The sequence below is a fragment of the Myotis lucifugus genome, unplaced genomic scaffold, assembly GCF_000147115.1.
Source record: "Myotis lucifugus unplaced genomic scaffold, Myoluc2.0 scaffold_297, whole genome shotgun sequence".
In the NCBI taxonomy this organism is placed as follows: Eukaryota; Metazoa; Chordata; class Mammalia; order Chiroptera; family Vespertilionidae; genus Myotis; species Myotis lucifugus.
The window spans coordinates 272681-296399 of NW_005871345.1; the positions used below are offsets into that span (position 1 = coordinate 272681).

At 47.4% G+C, this 23719-nt stretch overlaps 1 protein-coding gene across 8 annotated transcripts; it reads left to right on the forward strand.

The window, feature by feature from the left end:
- Positions 1 to 25: 25 nt before the first annotated feature.
- LOC102419126 (protein phosphatase 1 regulatory subunit 3E) lies at positions 26 to 23156 on the forward strand. 8 transcript variants are annotated; one of them, XR_002831989.1, is made up of 4 exons: positions 3219 to 4626; positions 4911 to 5356; positions 6983 to 7120; positions 7858 to 9558. XR_002831989.1 is itself a non-coding variant. In XM_023763659.1 (3 exons), exons 2-3 carry the CDS (start codon positions 7096 to 7098, stop codon positions 23047 to 23049), a joined length of 1620 nt encoding a protein of 539 aa, XP_023619427.1. In that variant the 5' UTR covers positions 26 to 405; positions 6983 to 7095; the 3' UTR covers positions 23050 to 23156. The 8 variants fall into 8 exon arrangements, 5 of the variants coding, with proteins under 5 accessions (XP_023619427.1, XP_014320957.1, XP_023619426.1 ...); XR_001350477.2 differs by having other exon boundaries at positions 7919 to 9558; XR_001350479.2 differs by having other exon boundaries at positions 9218 to 9558.
- Positions 23157 to 23719: the final 563 nt, after the last annotated feature.

Sequence of the window (23719 nt, forward strand, 5' to 3'; positions counted from 1 at the left end):
AAGGGCCACAATTCGGGTAGAGAGAGGGCTGCTGGCGGCCCAGAAGAGCAGGGCGGAGAGGGCACTGCGGGCTGGGCTGGGCTCCTGTCTCTGGAGGCTGCCCAGAGAAGCTGTATGGGCGGCAGCAAACCTCGGAGTAAATTCAGCATTTACAGAAGATCTCCGATGTTCCATGTACTTGTTGAACTTTTCGGGCCTTGGAGTGGGTGCCTGGAAAAGAAGTTCCCATACCAGTGGGAACTGCCTGCTAGATGCCTTGCCCTGTGGAACTGGCACACACAACATGGACACCAAACATTTCGCTTCCTCTTTTCTTCAGGACCTTTAACCCAGTGCTCTGTTGTAGGCTGTGGCTTTAACCAGGCACCAGGGAGCCAGGACTTGGATCGCAAGCAATTTCTGCAGGTAACTTTTCACCTTCTTTCTTCTTTTTGTAAGCATATTGGTTTTCTTTTTAATTCTTTTTACCCAACATATAAACTCATTTTCATTATGAAAAAGTCATAGAGGTATAAAGGGGGAAAAAAAATACAAGTTCTCAATCTCCCTCTTCCCCTCCCACAGTTCCTCCTCCCTTCCTGGAAATTGCCAATTAAGGTTAATGTTTATCCTTTCAGATTCCATATATGTGCATATATACGTATGTCTATTATTATACATGGCAGTACATTTATACAAGGCAGTTCACAGGTTGTGAAGCTGTTTGACCACAGCTGATCCACACTAGGGCATTCTCAGGCATGCTGATGGGCCCACCAGCTTTTGCAGCTGGCACTTCCTTCAGCTCCATTTGGAGAGATCCCCAACCAAAGGCCATAAAGAGGTAACCCAGTTCTCCTGTCCTGCCAGTTCCCTTTGCTTCTACCTTCAATCCAAGCCTTGGTATCACCATCTACCCCTATGGTCACTGGACAAACAAGGTCTTTTCTTTAACAGTCATATTAACAACTCACACATGTTGAGGACTTTTTAGGTGCTAAGTGCTTTCTTTACATGCATGATATTTTATTCTCACACCAATCCTTATTCTGTTTTATCCTCATTCAATGGATGAGGAAAGTGAGGCTTGGAGAGGTTAAGTAATGTGCCCAAAGTCACATACTGAGAAGCTGGGATTCAATCTAACTCTGTCTTAAAAGCTTGTCTTAACACTGTATTGCTTCAAGGTCCCTCTTCGCTTCAGGTCATCAGTGTGTTACCATGCCATTTACAAGTCCAAACTGAAGCCATGCCATTTACAAGCCCAAACTCAGTTCTCTCCTGCATTCTGAACACACAGCCCATTCCACTCCTTTATGACTATACTAGAGGCCCAGTGCATGAAATTCGTGCACTTGGGGGGAGGTCCCCTCAGCCCGGCCTGCACCCTCTCGCAGTCTGGGAGCCCTTGGGGGGAATGTCCAAATGCTGTTGGACATCCTTAGCGCTGCTGCAGAGGTGGGAGAGGCTCCCACCACCACCGTTGTGCTCGCCAGCCATGAGCCTGGCTTCTGGCTGAGCAGTGCTCCCCCTGTGGGACCAGCCATGAGCCTGGCTTCTGGCTGAGCAGTGCTCCCCCTGTGGGAGCGCACTGACCACCCGGGGCAGCTCCTACATTGAGTGTCTGCCCCCTGGTGGTCAGTGCGCATCATAGCAACCGGTCGTTTTCGCCTTTTGGTCGATTTGCACATTAGCCTTTATTATATAGGATTCTTTCAACCAACCTCACTTTTTCTTTACTCTTGGGCTGATCTTTCCAGCTGCTTCCAGCAACATTGTTTCCTTCTTCTGAGAATAACCTAATCCAGTCCTTCATTTCCAATCCTGATTTCTTCTAAGACATTTGCTTGAAATAAAACATTTTTAAGTCTCAGGATCCAAATATATTTCTGTCTTCAACACATTTATTTATAAGCTCTTTGAGAGCAGGAACTGAATTGTATTCACTTTTATGTCCTCATAGCCTAATAGACCCTCTGTAAATGTTGACTGAATGAATCACTCAATGCCTCTGGCCAGTTATCAAGCAGACCTAGTCAGATGTTTAAAGATAACTGCAGTGGCTATTTAAGACACAAAGGCTTATTTGGAATAAAGGTTCAGTGTCAGTCTGAGCAGCCAGGAGTACAGAGCTCCTGGACCAACACAAATTATATTGGGTTCAAAGCTATGTATTTCAAGTATCTTCTCAGACTAATACCACAGAGCCAAGGAATGGCAGCTCAAACTGTAGACAATGCAACAGAGCTTTTACCAGAAAATCTCAGGCCATATAGGCTAATCTTGAACATTATTCTGTTAATGATATATTTCACCAGAGCAAGGAAGACAGTTTTAAATTGGTTGACTGTAATACAAATTAGTGAAAGATTATTTTACACCACCATGATATATAAAAAGATATGTCCATGGGTTTATATACATATGTATTAAATAAGAAAAGAAAACTCAGTATCACTTTAAAAATTAGTCTTGGCTAAATAGCATTGCTGTGGTTATTACAGTAGCATGGCTGGAGTTAAAATGCAAACAGGAATAAATTGTACAATGTTAAGGTAGTATATGTCTCTGTTTATTTCCAACATAGTCACTAGTGACTTTTTTTTTAATATATATATTTTATTGATTTTTTTACAGAGAGGAAGGGGGAGGGATAGAGAGTTAGAAACATCGACGAGGGAGAAACATTGACCAGCTGCCTCCTGCACACCCCCCACTGGGGATGTGCCCGCAACCCAGGTACATGCCCTTGACCAGAATCGAACCTGGGACCCTTGAGTCCGCAGGCTGACGCTCTATCCACTGAGCCAGTTAGGGCTACTAGTGACTTTATAAACTCTCCTGCTGTTTTAAATTTAGAGATTCCATTTCTATTATAAGAGTCCCCATATTTCAGTAGTCTGGAGATGTTAGCTATGACCATTAAATGTTTTAATCTTATATAACCAATTAGATAAGAGAGTGGACTTTAGAGCCAGACTGCTGAGATTCTAATCCCAGCTCCCCAATTATTATCTATGTAATCCTGGGCAAAAGTCCTAGCCCCTCTTTCCATTGATTTTCTCATCTATAAAATTGCTATAGTAATACTCCCTGTTCCTGTGATGGCTGTATATGAGTCAATGTTTTTAAAATTTTTACAACCATACCTAGCATACTGTAAATGCTATATAAGATCAGTAGGTAAGTTAGAAAACAAATAAAACTTCACATGCCTTTTTCACTAACAAAGAAAAAAATGAAGAAAAATGCCAGCTCTGCTTTTTGGAACCTCCCATTGGAACTAGAATCCCACAGTCTCAGCTCCAAGAGAGTAGTGTGCTTACTCATGCAATAATTTGAGGGCCTAGTCTGTGATGAAACTGACTATGAATCAGATACAGCCTCTATCATCAAAGGGCTTACAGTCCGGTTAGAGATCTGAACTCTAATCCACTTTTTTAAAGGATGATAACTCTTAAGTCTAGAGAAGTTGTGCCTTGCTCCAGGTCACGCAGCTAAATAGCACCAGAGGTGAAACCATAAGCTATGTCTTTCTACAACTCTCAGTTCAGAGCTCTTTCCAATGGGCCACCCACTCTTGTGAGCACATCTCAGCTTCTATTGGGGACACCACCTAGTTTCATGACCTTCCCTTCTTTGCACCCACCGCCAAACCGCTCCCAAACCTGAAGCCTAGGGTTTAGAAACGAAAACGGTAAGCCCTTAAGAAAAAGCCACACGCTGCGCGTTTTGGACCTCCCCTGCAAGAAAAGAAAGCGTTACTCTTTACATTCTGCGGTAACTCTTCCAGCAAGGTTGAGGCCATAAAAAAAAAAAAAAAAAAAAAAAAAGGCAAAGTGGTCTTACTCAGGACCGAAAGGGTGGAGTCCCCGCCCCCTGATGCAGCTTGCAGCAGCGGCACCGAAGACAGATGGGGAGCCACCTGTCAGAGGGCTGTGGGCGGGTCCGGGGCCGGGAAGGCCGGGAGACCGGAGGGTGTGCGGCTGAGCGCACGCTCAGAGCCGACAGCTTGCAGAAGATGGGAGGTGACCGTCTAAAACTCTGGGAGCTGCCGGCCAGAGGGAGGGAAAGGTAGTCACGGAACCGAGGCAGAATTACGGGAGGGAGAGGATCCTGCAAGGAGGGACGGCTAAAGCAGGCGGCTGAAGCGGGCCCGGCGGCTTTAGCCATTGGGCCGGAGGGTAACGCGGCGGCGCTGCGGGCGGGGCCTGCGGGGCGGGCGATGCTATGTCTCGCGAGCGGCCCCCCCGCACGGACATCCCCCGCAACCTGAGCTTCATCGCCTCGCTAACGGAGCGAGCCTACTACCGCAGCCAGCGGCCCAGCCTGGAGGAGGAGCCGGAGGAGGAGCCAGGAGAGGGCGGGACTCGCCTCGGGGCCCGATCCCGCGCTCAGGCTTCGAGTCGGGGCCGCAGGGCTCGCTCGGCACCCGCCGGAGGCGGCGGGGCCCGGGCGTCCCGGAGCCGCAGCCCCGACACCCGCAAGAGAGTGCGTTTCGCCGACGCGCTGGGGCTCGAGCTGGCCGCCGTGCGCCGCTTCCGCCCGGGAGAGCTGCCCCGGGTGCCCCGCCACGTGCATGTCCAGCTGCAGAGGGACGCCCTCCGCCACTTCGCGCCGTGTCAGCCCCGCGCCCGCGGCCTTCAGGTAGGCTGCAGAGGCTCGCCTCTCCTCCGGGACCTCCCCATCCCCGCGTCCGCGTGGGGGAGTGGACTTAGCGAGGAAGACCCATCTTCACCCGCAAGCGCGGGCTGGCTCTGGCGCTTCCCTTTTGATGGGGGGCTCTAGGCTACTTTTGCCGCTGGGCCGCGCTCTGACCGCTGGGACCCGGGGTCGGGCTCGGGTGGGTCCAGTCCCTCGCCCTGCCCCCACCCCGGTCTCTGCCCCCTCTTCTCCGAGGCTCGTCCTCCCTCTCCCTCTTTCGTCCCCAGGAGGCGCGCGCCGCCCTGGAGCCCGCCCGCGAACCCGGCTTCGCCGCCCGTTTGCAGGCGCAGCGCATCTGCCTGGAGCGCGCCGAGGCGGGGCCCCTGGGCGTGGCGGGGAGCGCGCGGGTGCTGGACCTGGCCTACGAGAAGCGCGTGAGCGTGCGCTGGAGCGCCGACGGCTGGCGGAGCCACCGCGAGGCGCCCGCCTCCTACACCGGCCCGGCCCCGCCCCCTCCGCGCGCCGACCGCTTCGCTTTCCGCCTGCCCGCGCCTCCCCTCGGGGGCGCCCTGCTTTTCGCCCTGCGCTACCGCGTGACGGGCCACGAGTTCTGGGACAACAACGGCGGCCGTGACTATGCTCTACGTGGGCCCGAGCACCCCGGCAGCGGTGGAACCCCGGAGCCTCAGGGCTGGATCCACTTTATTTGAGACGCCTGCGGCCGACTGCGAAGGCACCCGGGGGCTGGGGGAGCCCGAAGATTTGGCGGGGAGGAGCGGGGGGAGCCGAGTTTGGCGGGGAGTTGTCCAAGGGAGTCAAGTGGGGAAGAAATCAAAGGGGTGCGGAAGTGGGAAGAATCAAAGTTGGGGAGATAGGGTGCAAAACACCAGCTGGATGTGAGTAAAAGGAACCCAAGGCATTAAGGAAAGGAGCCCGCAAAGGGTGCTGAAAGCATTAGAAAAAAAGCAAAACAATAGTGATGCTGATGACGTTCTCTTCCGTGAGTGGGCGCTGGGAGAGTTTGTCGGGCCTAAGCAGTCAAAGGTTAAGGTACCTCTCTGGGATTGAGGACGTATTTTGTATGAAGTCATCTGACTCATTCCCTTTCCCCCCCCAAGTTTGCCACCTCAGGTCCCCCAACCCTGCCCAACCCAGCTTTAATTCAGCCGTAATTGCCTTGTTAAAGTTCTAGGAACTTGGCCATTGCTCCCTGACCCTGGCATCATGATGGGATTCCCTTGTCACTCCTGCTTGTCCCTGGCTTCAGTCTCAGAATTGGCTGGAGAGTGATGGCAGGAAGCAGTCAGAGCCCCTTCCTCCAGCCTCCTGACAGCCCTCGGGGTTAAAATGAAGGCAAAACCAACTCCAGGCCTGTCCTTGCCGCCAAATCATGCAGCGCCTAAAGGGCTGATACACTCAGGGGCTTCCCGGGAAATGCCCGCTTTACCTTTCTGGGGTGCCTTCTAATGACCTATAAGCACTTTATGGACTGTACTTGTCAAGGGACAGTGAATCCCAAGAATCACTAATCTGCTTCTGCTTCAGAAGACAAGGAAGTCACTGACTAGCTGTATAACTTTGGACAGGTTCCTTCACCTCTCCGAGGCCCAGGTTCCTCCTTGGGAAATTGGATTTGGGTTAGGTGATCTCTTACTTTGACATTACCTTGCTTTGACATTTTATGATCTGTGAGTGGCACAGTATAGATGAGGAGCCACATTCTCCAACCTACAGTTGGAGAGCTACAGTTCAGAACACACAGAGCCCCTAGCATCTGATTGGGGCTGAGGATAGGTCCTCCACAGCCCAGGAAACATCCCCAAACCAGCCTGCAACCTCAGTATTCAGCCTCTCAAACCACAGCCCATCCTCTGCCCTTGCTTTTTGCTCTGGCCCCAGCCTGGGTTCTCTGAGATAGCTTTGAAGAGGTGCATCTCTCTTGGGGAAAGTGATGCTTGGAGGTCCCAAAGATGAAAAGAAACAACATTGGGGGCTCGCTTGAGGAGAAAGGATTATGGGCATAAGAAAGGGAGAGCATTTCAAATTAAGAATCAAAACAACTTGAAAATTAAATGGCTCCAGAAGATGGCAGTCTGCTCCATATTTTGAGCAAGTGAAGTAGGAGAGCTGGACTTTGGCCCACTCATGTTTATGCCTTATATTTTTCCTGGTTAACCTCTGCTGGTTATTTTTCTTTTCCTCTTACTCTGTTCCTAAGCCCTTTGCTTTTCTTTTTTCCTGTCACTTCCTCATCACTTTCACTTTTCTTTTAGCATACAGGGCATCTGCCTTCATTATCTCTATTTCCATTTGTCTCCCTCTCATCCTTATTCACCTGTGCTATTCCTTCTCCCTACAGAAGGGGTGGAAAACCTACTTTTTCTCCAAGACCATGGTTGACCCACCTTCCTCCCTCAGGCTCTTTCTTGACAGTCTTCTAGAAGGGAGAAGAGTGAAAAGAAGCAGTTCCTGATGCAGATGAACAAGGAGCTCCCAGGTAACCAGTTCCCGTCCCCTTTTCTATCTCTTACTGATTTCTCAAAGAAAATTCCCCGCAGCCCCCTTTTCCTTGTCAGTAAGGGAGAGAGTGCATGGGCATGTACCTGTACCTGCATTTGGAATACAGTATAGGGCTTTTTACCATGCCCCTCCCGTCTAAAGCCTTAATCCTTTGAAGAAAGATGGCTGAAAGAGAGGGACCCTGAGTCATTCCTCAAACAAATGCCCCTTTAAACATCATCCTTCTGGTGAAGAAAAAAATTTCATGCACCTTATGGATCATCTTCAGGCCAAAGTTCCAGCAGAGTGAAGAGAGAAACTGTACTGGAAGCCACCAACCAATGCACTTATTAGTCATCAGTGAAGAGCCCAAGGGAGGATAAGGGAGAGGGAGATTGGGTTGAGGCTCAGTGTGTAGTAATCTCTTGCTTAACATGTATGCATTACTGTTATGTTGTATTAACAATTGTAATAGTACACATTTACTTATCCACTAAAATCTGGTGTCTTGCATGCATTATAATATTACCCTGTTTTAGAGATAGGAAACTCTAAAACAGTAATTTGTTCAAGATTACATAGGTAGTGAATGCAGAGCTAGGATTATGAACCCAGGAAATCTCCAGAGCCTCTGTGCCTAATTGTGATGTTATACTTTTTCCTTTAAAAACAATTTTTTCTTATTAGGAAAAAAAATGCGGTTTCTAATTGTGCTTTGCCTTCCCATCCTCTCAGTCTCCTGAACTGGCTTGGAGAAGGCAAAGCACTGAGGGTCCCACATTTCATCTCCTTCCAGGAGCATGCTGCTGTCTCCTATGCTAGTGTCCCAGCTCTGCGGGATCAGCAAGGGACTAACCCACCTGCCTGCTAGAGAACTTGGAATCCATTTGAACCCATGCCATGGGATTCTCCCCTGATCCTAGCCAACCCTCCATACCTGTTGGTGTGCCACACCCTTTTACACTCCTACCACTAGCTTTGAACAGGCCAGTTGCCTAAACTTGCTGCTAGAAGGATCCCTGATGAAGACATTGCTGGATGTTCTGTGTGCTTGGGCCCTCTCTCAGAGTCCTGGTATTAGTGGATAAATGCAAGCTGGTTGGGCGCAGGGAACCAAGGGTAATCCATTGTTTGTAAGAAGTTACTGGCCCCATTCTCAGCTTTATAGACCCAGCACACTAGTCTTCAGGTTCTTCCCATATAGAGCTGCCCCAGGGCCTGGGGGTAAGCTGCTACGACTCAGGAAACACTATGAGTGTTAGGCATTGTGGTGGGGACTTTCCTCTAAAGCAGCGGTTCTCAACCTGTGGGTCGCGAACAATGAAAACACATCCTGCATATCAGATATTTACATTACGATTCATAACAGTAGCAACATTACAGTTATGAAGTAGCAACGAAAATAATTTTATGGTTGGGGGTCACCACAACATGAGGAACTGTATTAAAGGGTCGCGTCATTAGGAAGGTTGAGAACCACCGCAAGGTTGATGACTATGTGAACAGGAGCAATTTACAGTATAATATATCAGCCGTGGACTAGAAAGTGCCAGAAGAGAAACTATTACCAAAGTCAGGGGCTTGGGTCCTTGAAGCAACACAGCAGGAACACTGTTGCCTTTTTCTCTCATCCAGACGTCAGATGTCTCATAGCCTTCCTTCTTTATCGTTACGAATGTAGGTCATCATTTCTCTTCATAATAAGCCCTAATTCCTCAGCTTTCCAATCTAACTCCCACATTCCTTGCTTCTAACTCCTGTGTTTCTCTGGAGCTCCTCTGGATCCTTGTATTCCATGGGTCATAGAATCAGAGTCCTGTGAAAAAAGGCTTGTCTTTAGAGATCATTGGGTCCTGGCTCCTATACAGATGGGGACATGGGTCCAGAGATGAAAAGTGACTCCCGCAGGGTCAAAGAATTTTTTTTTTTTTTTAGTACAGCTCAAGATGGGGCTTAAACCCAGGCCTCTTGACTACATCCTATTCCCAGGCTTTGAAACAGGCTTCTGCACAATCAGACCCACAGTTTTTCATGGCAAGGGATATCAGAAATGTTTCATTTTCTGCTACTAGTTTCCATTCTCTTCCCCATCCAGGCATAAAGAGAAACAAGAGGAACTGATAGTTTTCTCTGTGTCCCCATCTGTGGCACTTCTTTTGCTGATATCACTAAAGTTGCTACAAAGATTGCATAATCTACCCATTGAGTAGCTAACCTGGATAGGAAAGGAAAGTTTGCCCTGTGAATTCACCACAAACTACTGTTCTCATCGGGCCCAGCGTCTTCCCAGCCCTTCATAGTGCAGCCCTCGTCACTGGGCCCCAAACCCACTAGTATTGTGCCTCACTGCAGCTTCCTCCTGCACCAGCTCTCCCTCTGGATAAAAGACCTCATGTTTGAAATAAAGTTGAAATATGAAAAGAATATATCATCAGATATTGAGAAGTATTGTTTGTTTTTTGGCCAGAACAGCAAGAGACCCAGAGGCAAGTTTCCTGGTCATCTCATTTCGTAAAAGTCCTATTCCCTGTCTACTAGAGCCCTCTGCCTATGCAAAAGTTGGGTGGGAAGGAGTTGGGCACCCAGGTATATGACTCCCTAGTAAACGATCCCACCACCATTGGAGCAGTGATAAAAGTTATCAGGGCCCAGTGCTTTAGTTTCCTGGCAGGTAGCACCAGCTGCTGGTGCAGTTAAAGGGAGCTTGGGTAGAAGTCCCGTGTTTCCCCTTGGGTGGAGGATGTTTTCCATAAGGGGACAATCCAAGTTATATCCTGCTCTTTAAGCACTGGAGAGAAGAGCAAAGCCCTTTTCCCTACCAAGGGAAACCCTAAAGCCAAAGATGAGAAATATGAGAGGGAGGAAAAGCAAGGGCCTCTGTCTAAAACAGAATGGAGCGACAGAAATCGATGTTAAAGGGAGGCATCCTTGAAAAATGTCAAGTTCTAGTGTAGTACTGTCTCCACATCACCTGAAGGACGAAAAATCCAGTTACCCATAAAGCTCTAGTGTGAGAATAATCAGATGCCTCCTCGTTACATCATAATAGCCAAACTGTGATGTCACTGCGGAGTATCCACTCTGGTACGTTATAAGTGAAACTACATATGCTGAAGAGGAGTCAGCATGAGGAGCAGACATCCAAGGAGAGGTAGGTGGGGGCTTTCCAGGGCTTCACGCCATGGCTTACGGCCTAGGGTCCCTCTGTGGCGTCAGCCTGTGTTCCAGAATTGTTGACATTAGGAGTATTCCTGGAAGCTGTATGTATTAGTTTTCTAGGGCTGCCGTAACAATACTACAGACTGGGTGACTTAACAGAAATTCAATTCTAGAAGTTTGAGATCAAGGTGTCAGCAGGGTTGGTTTCATTGAAGTTCCTCTGTCCTTCGCTTATAGGTGGCTATTTTCTTAATATGTCTTCACATGGTCTTTCCTATGTGCATGTTTGTGTCCGAATTTCTTATCATAAGGACAGTGGTCATGTTGGTTTAGGACTCCCCTCAGACCTCATTTTAACTTAATTACCTCTTTATAGACCTTATCTCTGAAAACATTATGAGGTACTGGGAGTTAGGACTTTAACATAAGAATTTTGGGGGAGGGGGACACAATTCAAGCCAGAACACTATACCTACTATTTACTCACAGAAGTAATTGCAAACCACAGATGTGACCCTAAAAAACCCAAACTAAATGTATCCCTAGCAATTTAGCCAATCCCCAAATGCCCAAGGCCCTTCCACTTATACCTGATGGAATGCAAAGTATGGTGGAAGGAAAGTCAAAGGAAAGAGATATCAATCTTAACCAATCGTTATGCTGGCAGGCACCCAGGGAATCCTCAAGCTGATATGGGGTCCAGGTTCTTGTCACAGGAGAAGAAATAATTCAAGTGTTACATTTAGCAAAGCATACATTTCTTCATGTGATAGTGTGCACTGAGAAGTGAGAGCAGGTGACCTCAGAGAACGAAATGTCCCAATGGAGTCTTGGTGGGAGTTTTTGGGTTTTTTTAAAATAATAGATTTAAAAATATATATTATTAGGTAGAAAGGAAGGGAGAGAGAGAGAAACATTGATAGGCTGCTTCCTACTGGGAGTAAGTCTGAAATCCAGATATGTGCCCTGACCGGGAATCAATCTATCCGTGACCTCTTGGTGCATGGAAGGACACTCAATTCACTGAACCACACCAGCCAGCCCCAGCCGGGCTTCATGGAAGGGTTCTATTAAATACTAGTGTCCTGGTGCATGGATTCGTGCACATTGAAAGGGAATTAATTAGAAGAAATATTTAAATACTGGTATTCCCCCTTTATAATTGGTCAACCAAATTCACGATCGACAATGACAGATTGAAACACACACATAATTGGCGCCAGTGAGAACTTTATATGTGTCGAACATGCGTGAGTCAACTTAGCCTATATGCTAAGTGTCCTTCCCACCTTCTGCCTGGTCGCTATGACGACTTGCTTTATAGCCAGGTAGAAACACTTTACACTGTAACCAAATGTCTGTGAAGCGTTTTCCTGTGCCTCATCTCATTAGATCTTCACAGAAGTCCTGGAGTAGGTAGATAGGAGACTCAATAGAATACTATTTTCTTTTCATTAGCCGGAAAATGGAGATTTAGAAAGCTTAGAAATTTTACCCAACTGAAAAGAAGTAAGAAATGGTGGACCTTAAAAATGACTTCAGGTTTTCTCACTGCGCAGAATGTAGTCAAACACTGCTGCAGTTAAATATTTCACCCTTTGTTCTCCCTGCATGATCTACAATAACAGTGTGCTTCGTGTTGATATTTACTGCTGTGTTGCTGACAATTACCTGAAAGAGAAGTTGGGATGCTTCATTGGGCTGGAAAAAGTTTAGCTAAATCCAAAAGCAGGTCTAATTAAGCAAGTTTATTCTGTATATATAAAAGGCTAAGTTGACTCGCACATGTGCGATACATATAGAGCTCTCGCTGGTGCCAGTCGCACTCGTGTGTTTCCATCTGTCATTGTCAATCATGAATTTGGTTCACACTTCTATTATAGAGAAAGGGCGAATAGCGATATTAAAATATTCTAATTAATTTCCTTTCAATGTGCACGAATTCCTGCACCGGGCCACTAGTATAGAATAAACTTGCTTAATTAGACCTGCTTTCTGATTTAGCTAAACTTTTTCCAGCCCAGTGAAGTACCCCAACTTCTCTTTCAGGCAATTGTCAGCAACACAGCAGTAAATATCAACACGAAGCAGGGAGAACAAAGGGTAAAATATTTAACTGCAGCAGTGTTTGACTATATTCTGTGCAGTGAGAAAACCTGAAGTCATTTTTAAGGTCCACCATTTCTTACTTCTTTTCAGTTGGATAAAATTTCTAAGCTTTCTAAATCTCCATTTTCCGGCTAATGAAAAGAAAATAGGATTCCACCAAGTCTCCTATCTACCTACTCCAGGACTTCTGTGAGGATCAAATGAGATGAGGCATGGGAAAACGCATCACAAACATTTGGTTAAATTATAAAATGCACCTGGCTATAAAACATGTTGGATTCCTGGGCTAAAGAAACTCCAAGAAGGCTAGTTGCTAGGGAGAGGAAGGCAGGCACTGCTATGTGACATCATTACCCAACACCCACAGCCACTGTTTCCGGGCTGGGCTGGGTTGTGGGCTGAATTTTGCATCATGGGGTCTTGGCAGCGTTGGCTGTGATTTGGTGGGGCGTCGCTCCAGGGTGGTGGCAAGGCCTGTAGGAAGCCAAGCATTGGTTTGTTGGTGCCAGGTCTGTGGTGCCCGTTTATTTTTAAATGGTCAGTGCATGTCATGGCAGCTCCTGGTGGTTAGTGCATGTCATAGCTACCGGTTGGATGGACAATATATATAGAGGCCCCGTGCATGGATTCGTGCACCGGTGGGGTCCCTCGGCCTGGCCTGTGGGGATTGGGCCAAAACTGGCTCTCTGACATCCCCCGAAGGGTCCCGGATTGTGAGAGGGCAGTTCTCGGGTGCTGCACCAGAATTGGGCTCCCTCCTCTCTTTTTTTTTTCTGTAATTATTGATATATACATTTTTTTTATTGTCTAAAGTTTTACATATGTCTCCTTTTTCCCCAATTGACCCCCCACCCCTGCCAGCCATTCTCACCCTGGGCAAGCCCCCAATGCCCCAGTGTCTGTGTCCATTGGTTATGCTAATATGCATGCATACAAGTCCTTTAGTTGCTCTCTAACCCCCCACTCCCCTACTATCTGTATCTAGATCAATCTATTCTTATTCATCAAATTATGTTGATCATTATATCCCACATATGAATGAGATCATGTGATATTATCTTTCTCCAACTGGCTTATTTCACTTAGCATAATGCTCTCCAGTTCCATCCATGTTGTTGCAAATGTTAAAATCCTTCTTCCTCTCTGGTTCTGGGTGGGTCACCTGAGACCTGTAGCTGCCAAGTCACCGCAGCTCGGCAGCCCCTGTTTGAGCATCTGCCCCCTGGTGGTCAGTGCACATCATAGCTACCGGCCGGTCGGCTGGTCACTTAGGCTTATACATATAGATGGACAAGGGGTAGATAGGGTGGTCCTCTCCTTCTGACGCTGATGGGGTGACTGCCAACGCAGCTTGTCCTTGCCCCTCCTTACCAGATAGTGATTCACCCCCCCTTTTTTTGTCCTCTCAATTACAAGAAATTGGTGAGGGGGAAGAGAAGAAACAGGTGGGCAGTGAAGGTTATGTCTGTGACCAAGACAAAAAATGGGAAGGGAGGGGTACAGCTTGAGGCTTTATTCTAACTTTCCTGCCTCAATTACAGTTTAAGGTTTTGTTTGTTTTCCAAATTTTACAAACACCTTTGACCATGCGAACACATTGCTGGGGCTCCTCCAGTGCTTTGGAAGCAGTCTGTGAGACTTCTCTTCCCAGGCTAGAGGGTAAGTGTGCCTCTGGTCAGTCCTGGGAATGTCTGAGCCATGCAAAGGGAGAGAGGATTTTTACCAGTGGTGACGGGGGTTAACACTTCTACCTTGAGGATGACATGATGAACCCCCACTCTTCAGCACTAGTTCCCTGGAAGAGCTGGGAGGGTTATTGTCTTGCTAAAGGTGGGACCCTCACTTTTCTGATATTGTCAGCCTCTTCCTCTCTTCCATTCCCCAAGCCAGTCAACTCCATCTTCTATTTAAAGCTTTAGGGTGAAATGCACATAAAAGCGGGAGGTGTCAGCCTGTACTCAGAACTGGGGCAGAGGAGTTTCTTCTTTCCTTGGGTTCTCCCTCTCCGAAATCTGTCTTTGATTCTGCTCCTGGCTCCTGGGAACTAGTGTCTTTCTGAGACAAAAAAGATGGCTGAGTTCTTCACCCATCATAATTCCAAGCCTGTGATTAGTGATGCCCGGAGTGACTGAATGGACCCTCCAGGGTTAGGCAATAAATTCCTACCCACTTCTTGCCTGACTTTCCAGCCAAACAAGTCTCATTGTTTGGATTATAAGAAAATGACCACTGCACTGAAAACTGAGGGCTGCTGGAGCCTAAAATGTTTCACTTTTCCCTTCCTTCATGATTGAGGAGGTCAGTATATACCGCCAGCCCTAACTTAAACCCTGAGGGATCAAAAGCTTTTAACGCTAAAGCTGAGTGTTTGTGTGGGCGAGGCTAAAGTAGGTTTACAGTTGTTCATATGGAAAATAATACAACTAATAAACAATACAAGAAAACACTTTTGTGTATTCACAACTGTAAGCCTCCTTTGGCCCCACCCTGTCTGTCTCCTGTTGCTTACTCCCCTGCTTCTGCGGAATACTAACTTGGAGGAGGTGGGGCTCTTAGTTGAGATTGTTACTAAATGTAAAGAGGGAGAGCAGGGAGGCAGGGGCAAATACAGGGCCAGGAACAGAAAACAGCTATTCAGTGACCTGAACAGGCAAAACAGACTCTTTGAAAGACCGGCATAAGAACCAGAGTCACTTCAGAAAGTACTGTTCCCGAGCTTTATTCAGAAAACTGAGTATCCTAACTATGCAATCTTCTGGCCCAGAAGTTCAGAGTGTGTGAAATACTGCATTGGTGGGAAGTCCATTTTATTGTCGCTGTTTTTTGACGGCGGAAACCAAGGTCCCAAATATGAGGCAGAGCCCCAGGTCTTCCTTACTGCGCGCAGGGAGGTGCCCTCCGGCAGTTCGTTGGGAACACCTGTTTGGTGCCAGCTGGACCCGGGAAGCAAAAGGTGCCGCGCTCCCGGTACCACCCCCGTCTTTCCGGGTGGCAGGACATCGGATCCGTCTCGGGAGCAAGTTCCCGGTAGCTCCAGGCGCTGCGTTTGCAGTGACGCTGCAGCGGCCGCTGGCCCCTTTGCTGGGCAGGCGCGGCTCGTGCGTCAGGCTAAGGGATGCTGAAAGGGACCCGTCCGGAGGAAGCAACTGGGAAGTGGTTGCTGGCGGCGTGGACAGCCCCGCAAGGCGCCGCGAGTGCCTCGGGGGATCCCGGCGGCGCGAGGCCGCGCACCCGCAGGTCCGGCGCCGCGGGGTCGAGGGCGGGGGCAGCTACCCTGGCCGCGGAGGAGGACATCTTCCCTGCCCCGCGCACCAATAGCCCCCGGCCGAGGCCCACGCAGCCAATAGCCGACTTCAGCCGAGACCCACGCAGCCAATGGCAGCCCAGTGTGTCCCTCCGGTGCCAGCCTGCCCGCGTCCACGAATCGGGGCTGGGGCCGCCTGGGTACCGCCCCTGGGCCCGCCCCGCCCCAACGCGCTCCGGCAGGGCCGCGCTAGAGGGGCGCGCTCTCGGGGCGGGAAGGGCATTCCTGGTCCCGACCCTCCGCGCGGGGGGCTAGGAGCAGGCCGCGCCGGGCGGGAGCCCCACTTCCACCCCGGAGGCCCCCTGCCCTCTCGCCCTTGCCCCCCGGCCCATGGTGCGAGGCTGGGAGCCGCCGCCCGGGCCGGACCGCGGTGAGTGATCCCCAGCCCCCCCGGACTTCCCCTCCCGGCCCCCCGGTATGATCTCCGACCTGCGGAGCCCTATCTCCGCGCGGGGGGCAGAATTCGAGTTTCGAACTCGCCGGGTTGTCTCTCCTTTATCTTTTGGACTTTTCGGTTCCCGGTTGGAACTGGGGGAGGGTGAGTGGGTGTGTAGGGAGGAGGCAGGCTGGATTGGGACGCCCTTGGCCACGGGAGGATAGAGACTCGCAGGCTCCCTGGGGCTCATCGTCCCAAATCCAGCAACTTTTTGTTCTCTGACCCAGTTTGGAGCCTTAACTGCCTGTGAAATGGAGGATAGGAGAAACGTTTCCTCCCCAGGCCTCCCTCCTCCCCATGACTACCTCCTGGCGACCTCAACATACATACAGAAAGCTGGCCTTGCTTCTGGGGAGCATTGGCCTTTAGGAATGGACGGTTTAGGAGAAACTGCCCCTTCTGACCCCTTACCCAGCCATACTCAGAAAACTTACCAGGAAAGTGAGAACCCGAGTCCTCAGAGAGGTTCCTGGTGTTGCGTCCTAGTCTGAAACTTGTAAACTGAAAGAACACTCAAGCTGAGACCTGTTTAGTGAGGTGGGCCCAGACCAGGTCTTTTATCATATGAACTTTTCACCATACATGTGAAGTCCTCTTATATGATTAGGATAGGTAAATGGCAGTAATTGGAAAAATATAAGCCAGTTCAAGTTGGGATTTTTAAAATGATGCATATATATGTAAGCATTGCCATTAAAAGTATGTTCATTTCATTCTAGCTGGTTTGGCTCAGTGGATAGAGCGTTGGCCTGGGGACTGAGGGGTCCCGGGTTCGATTCCGGTCAGGGGCACATGCCCGGGTTGTGGGCTCGGTCCCCAGTGTGGGGCATGCAGGATGCAGCCGATCACTGATTCTCTCTCATCATTAATGTTTCTCTTTTTCTCTCTCTCCCCCTTCCTCTCTGAAATCAATAAAAATATATTTAAAAAGATAAAATAATAAAAGTATGTTCATTTCACCAATCTTTTGGGGGTAGCCCCCGAGTTTTCTTTGTGTAAGTCTGCTGATTGGAGTTCTCAATGGACTTTATGGAATACATACAAGCAAATCTCAAATCTGGCTGCACTCCGAGAACTTTTTTAGAAGTACTGATGCCTGGGTCCCACTCCAGACTAAGTCGAAATGAGGAGGGTGCCCTGCTTTAAGTTTCCCAGGTAATTCTAGTGTGCAGTCTGATATGGGAGCCCCTGCTTCTTCATCTGTGATTTTCAGGTTTGATTTCTTTAAAATATATTTTTATTGATTTCAGAGAGGAAGAGAGAAATAGAAACATCAGTGATGAGAGAGAATCATTGATTGGCTGTCTCCTGCATGCCCCACACTGGAGATAGAGCCTGCAACCCAGGCATGTGCCCTGACCAGGAATCAAACCCTGACCTTCTAGTTCATAGTGGCTCAACCACTGAGCCACCACGGGCCAGGTTGGATTTCTTTAAAGTGGAGTGAGAATTTTAAACTTTTTGAAGCAAGCTAAATGCAGAATCCTTTTGAGATTTTTAAAAATTGTTTTAAGTCCCCTGCCCCTCCAATCTTTCAGTTGCCTTGCCTACTCCCAATTCAACAATTTTCAAAATGTATACTCTTTTGTATTGTCTTTCATAGGAACCATTTTTAATGCACTAATATTTCATTGGTTTATGTAGTGTTTAATTACATTATTATATAAATATAGAAAAACAATGGCATAAGCAGGTTTGGAATCACACATAACTGGCCCAAGTATTCTGGGCAGTAAAGCAGGTGATTTTGGCACACTAGACAGTAGCCTACCAGACTCTAGTATCCAGTACGCTATGGGTATTGGTCATATAATCCAGTGGGTCAATGAAACCAGGCTCCAGGCCCCTCCCTTCCACTCTCTCCAACTAATATCACCAATACCTACTTAAATTTTCTTGAGTCTTCCATCCATTCTTTCCATTCATTCACATCAAGCTGTTTGTTCCTCTTCAAGCAGTTGTCACCATTGCCTTAATTAAGTTGGGAGAACATTAAACAGAGGTTCTAAAGCTGGACTTCTGAGCAGCCAGTGAACCCCCTGAGATTATATATAAAGTGTAATTGTGAATATTTATTTGGGGGTGGAGTAGTAGTCATAACTTTCTGAGTGCCCATAACTTTTATCTGATTTGCAAAGAGTTTCAGGATCTAAAAAGTTGAGAAGCACGTAAGTTGAGTATCACTACAAGTCCTCTAAGGCCCTTAAAACTGTACCATCAAGACACATTTCAGTCGGTACTACTTCTCTGAATAAAGATTTAGGGAATTCAGCAGGATCATATCTAGTCTTTCTGACTGTCTCTTGCTTTAACCATAAGCCTAGGCTCAAGCCTAAAGTTCTGAACATCTATCTTTTTTCCCTAGGATTATGTGAATGCCTAGTCTGGTAGTTTAAAGCTGCTCATTCTTTTTTGCCATCTGTCAGGGGTATGGAAAGCCCAAAGGAAAGAAGGGCAATATCCTGACTCTATTTTTTTATTAGTGATTTTAATTCTCATGAACCACTCTCTAGTTGTAGTTTTTATTTTAAAGTCAGATTCTTCCAGGGAGATACCCAGCTAAACAGCTATGGCTTAATTTAAGCCACCATCTGTATTAGGAAGTCTTCAGTAACTTGTGTTTTGCATAATTGGAAAAGTGGACGTATACAGTACACCAAATACGGTATTTGCATTATTGCTTATTACATTGAACTATCAAGACGATGCCATGAGAATCTGAAGGATAGCAAACCACATAAATGAAATCAGAATGCTTCCTTATAGGCTTATAGCTGTGCCTGCCTTATTTCCTGTGTGGCAGTCTTCATCCTCATACTGGAAGATGCTACATTTATTCTTTATGCTACATTTTTCTCAGATCCAAAGTGTTACTGTGTCCTTAAAGAACAGGGTACAAGATTGTAAGGGTGAGGGTGAATAAAAAAAAGAAAGAAAGAAAGAAAGAACAGGACACAAATAAGGTTAAGTAGATGTCAAGTGTTGCAATCAAAGTATTCTCCAGCTTAAGTTTGGTGGTGTTCCTGTGGGTTTAGACTTGACTGTGCAAGCAATTCCTCACAGGCCACTCAACCATGTCCGGGATGAATCTGGAGGGTGAAGGTAGAGCTACCACACCGGCAATTCAGCTGGCAATCAAAAAGGATTTATATCCAAATTATGGATTCAACTCTCCGAAAGCAGTGATTTTTATACTTTTTTAAAACAGCAAAATCCTTTCTGGAGTTATAACCAACTTTCAAAATATAAGAAGTAAAAAAAAATCACATATAATTTTCCTCTTGTGCCTGTTAAAGTTTGGACTCTGCAAAAACAGATTGAAAACTAATTTTAAAGAATTCAGTTTTTGCCTCACTTCCCATATTGTCTAGGAGGATCATTACCTTATATCGGAATCACCCCATGAGGCTGAAGTAATGATACAGCTATTTATTGAGCCTTTGTTCTAGGTATATAGTCAAGTGCATTTTTTCACTTAGTCTTAAACTTGTGCGTTATAAGGCTTAGAGCAGTGATGGCGAACCTTTTGAGCTCGGCGTGTCAGCATTTTGAAAAACCCTAACTTAACTCTGGTGCCGTGTCACATATAGAAATTTTTTGATATTTGCAACCATAGTAAAACAAAGACTTATATTTAAATGCCATTTAACAAAGAAAAATCAACCAAAAAAATGAGTTCGCGTGTCAGAGGTTCGCCATCACTGGCTTAGAGGGTTAAATTACTTGCCCAAGTACAAGCAGCACCCTAGGAAGTGGTGGAGCCTCCACTAACCTCAAATTTGCTTCACCCCAGACTTCCTTCACCCCAGACTTCCACCTCTAACAGCTGGTTTGGGCCCTGCCTACACATGATACCTTAGCACATAGCAGGTACTCAGTAAAAATAGATAACTTTACATATACCCAGCACTGTCTCCATTTTTTACACATGAGGAAACAGACTCATGTAAGTTCAGTAACTTTGGCCCAAGAGCATGCAGCTGGTGACAGAATTGGGGTTCAAACTGCAGACTGGCCTTATTTAAGAATCATATTTCTACCAACTGTGCCATACTGCCTCTTAAGGTTCTCTTCACTATATATTGCCTTTAGGTTCCGCATGGAACCTAAAGTTAAGTTTTGCTTGTTAAAAGGGAATGGTGACATTAAAATGCTTCTGGATTTTTCTGTTCATCATATAAAATCCCTCATTACGCTGCTCTATTTGTAACTTTCTGGACTTGAGATTTTTCTCAATTCATCTTGTAGCACTTACATAGGAATCCTGTCCCATCTTTAACATGTCTCTGAGACCCACACAGGGAGCTGAATTAAAATTCCGTCAACAGGATTATCCTGGGGAAATACATCAGCAGGTATTTCAGGAATGAAGCCTGGTCCGGGGCTATTCCTGCAATCCCCACTCAGAACCAGTGGTGCTGCTGGGTGGCTTGCAGGACCTACTTACAGTTTATGAACCTGCCCACCTGGGCCTGAGAAGAAGAGATTAAGAGCTGCAGGCCTTCCGCCCTGTGTGAAGGGGGCTGTTAAATTCTGAGGGGTTCTCTAGGCTCCCTGGAGAGAGACTGAGCAGTTGGAAGAGACAAAGGCTGGAGGGGAGGGGATAACCTTTGTTCCAAGGATGAGTTGGGGGAAGAAAACATTCCCTTCTCTCTACCCTAGTGGGGTGGGGGTGGGGTGAGCCCATTTATCCTAGATACCTGACCTATCTCTCATCCTACTGAGAAAAAAAATTAAAGCTATCAGGTTTTAGGGTTTAAAGGCACTATCTATTACCCCCCTCCCCAACCAACAAGGGAAAGAAAGGGGGATTGGGCAGAGGAACAGTGCTGTCCTACCTTCTAGATTTTCATATAGGTTGTATTCCCAACCTATCTCCACATTCGAGAGATAATGAATTGTTAGGAGCTAATGAGTTTATAACAAGAGGAGATTACTGCTCCTCTAGTTTTTGTAGTCGAGTCTTTATATTTTGTGACTCTTGTTCCATGAATGTGGTGAAGTAAGTTTGTATTGGAAAGGTAAAGGCTATATAAGGATGTTTTCCTTGACATCTAAAGACAGATTTTCCTCTTGGTGAAAACACTCACGGAGTCATGTGACTGGGTAATTATGGTTTTTTTCATACACATAATGGGAATTTTAGCCAGCTCTGACTCATAGGGTTATGAAAGTAAATGAGAAATGGTTAGAGCACTTGAAAGCAAAACAGCACAGTACACATAGAAAGTTGATTGTTTTAGAGTACAGCATTTTGTTTGGTAGAAACTGAGCAGTGGGCCAAAAGAGGAACCCTAATGACTGAGCTGTTTCTCTGCTTACAGCTATCTCTGAAGGGCACAGATCAGAAAGCAGCATGCCTCCTAATAAAGAGGCCAGCAATCTTAACACCTCCCCCGCGGGGCTCATCTGCCTCCCTCCGATCTCCGAGGAGCTCCAGCTTGTGTGGACCCAAGCAGCCCAGACCAGTGAGCTGGACGGCAATGAACACCTGCTACAAACCTTCAGCTACTTTCCCTATCCCAGCCTAGCAGACATTGCCCTTCTCTGTCTACGCTATGGGCTGCAGATAGAAAAAGTCAAGACCTGGTTCATGGCCCAGCGCCTCCGCTGTGGCATCAGCTGGTCATCCGAAGAAATAGAAGAGACTCGAGCTCGAGTGGTATATCACAGGGACCAACTCCATTTCAAATCTCTCCTCTCTTTTACTCATCATGCAGGGCGGCCCCCAGAGGAGGTGCCTCCTTCTCCAATGCCACCTCCAGAACAAGTTAGTCTTGGAATAGTGCCCCTGACTCTCAGTGAGCCCGCCCAGATGAAAGGATTGAAGGTAGAGCCTGAGGATCCCTCAGAGCCAATGAGTCACCAGAAAGCAAAGGAGCCTCTGATGGCACCTGGCAGTGGGGCATTCTCCCACCAATCAGGATTTTGGCAGGATATTCAAAGCAGTGATCTCTCTAAGGAGCAGGCAGGCAGGGGTCCTGACCAATCACATGGCCTAGGCACTGCTTCCTGGAACCACTCGACGGCTGTCCACCAGCCACAAGCCCGGGATAAAGCCCCACCAATCTCATTACTTGCCAGTAGTTATAAGCAGGGGTCAGCATGTAATGTGACTCCTTCTTCCTCTACCTCTTCCTCTTTCCAGGTACTGGCTAATGGAATTACAGTCACCTCTAAACCCTCCCAGCCACTGGGCTGTCTCCCACAGCCACTGTCACCCAATGAGCAGGCTCTACCCATCCATGTGGAGCCAGCCTGGCCCCAGAGGCTAAGGCCTAACTCAGTGCTAGGCAGCATTGGCCCTGCAGAGTACCTTTCCCCTGATACCCAACGCCAGCGAAAGACCAAGCGCAAAACCAAAGAGCAGTTGGCTATCCTCAAATCGTTTTTTTTACAGTGTCAATGGGCACGGCGTGAGGATTACCATAAATTAGAACAGATTACTGGTTTACCTCGGTCTGAGATTATTCAGTGGTTTGGTGACACACGCTATGCCTTGAAGCATGGGCAACTAAAATGGTTTCGGGACAATGCAGTACCTGGTGCCCCTAGTTTCCAGGATCCAGCAATTCCCACACCATCGCCTTCAACCCGCTCTTTGAATGAATGGGCTGAGACACCACCTCTGCCAGTGCCCCCACCTCCACCGGATATACAGCCCTTGGAGAGGTACTGGGCAGCCCACCAACAGCTACGGGAAAGCGATGTCCCTCAACTGAGTGAGGCGTCAAGGCTTAGCATCCAACAGGTACTAGATTGGTTTGATTCTCGTTTACCTAAGCCAGCTGAGGTGGTGGTTTGTCTAGATGAAGAGGAGGAAGAGGAGGAGGAAGAACTGCCTGAAGATGATGAAGAAGAGGAGGAGGAGGAGGAGGACGATGACAGCGATGAAGACGATGTGATCATACAGGACTGAATGGGGGCTATGGGAGGGGCAGTCTTACTAAAAGACGAACCAACTTAGTAACTGTTTAAACAAAGAAACCACATTTTAAAAATTACCTTGTGGCAAAGAACTGAAAAGCTTTGTGTTTTTTAAGTTGGGGGAAAGGTGGATATTTTGAGGGTGGACCAGGGAGGATGAGCATAAGGCACAAAGTGAGGTGGGGACTGAATGAGCAGAAATTCAGGCCTTAGCTTCAATGAAGAGTGCTAAGGATCTGGTCCTTTACCTATGGGCTGGGCCAAGGCTCTTGTTCTCATCTGCTTTTCTTTTCCCTTAGTATACCACAGGGGAGCTACGCCTTAGTCCCACGTCTATAGGAGGATTGGAAAGGCGGAGTAAAGAATTTTGATTCCAGTGCATCCCTAGTTCAGGCTTAGGGAATGTCTGGTCCTGCCAAGGCATTAGGGGTGAGTTAATTAAATGACCCAAATAGCAGGCTAATTTTTAAGTTTATAATTTTGTATGGCCCAAGAATGATGCTATAAATATCCTAATGGCCCTTGGCAGAAAAAAGGTTCCCCACCCCTGGCCTAGTCCTACCATTTTTCCTGGAATATAAAGCTGCCTTGCACCTCTCCTTTTCTCTGAGCACAAGTCCACCCTTAATGCAGCTAAGAATCTCAGTATGTCCTAGTCTCAC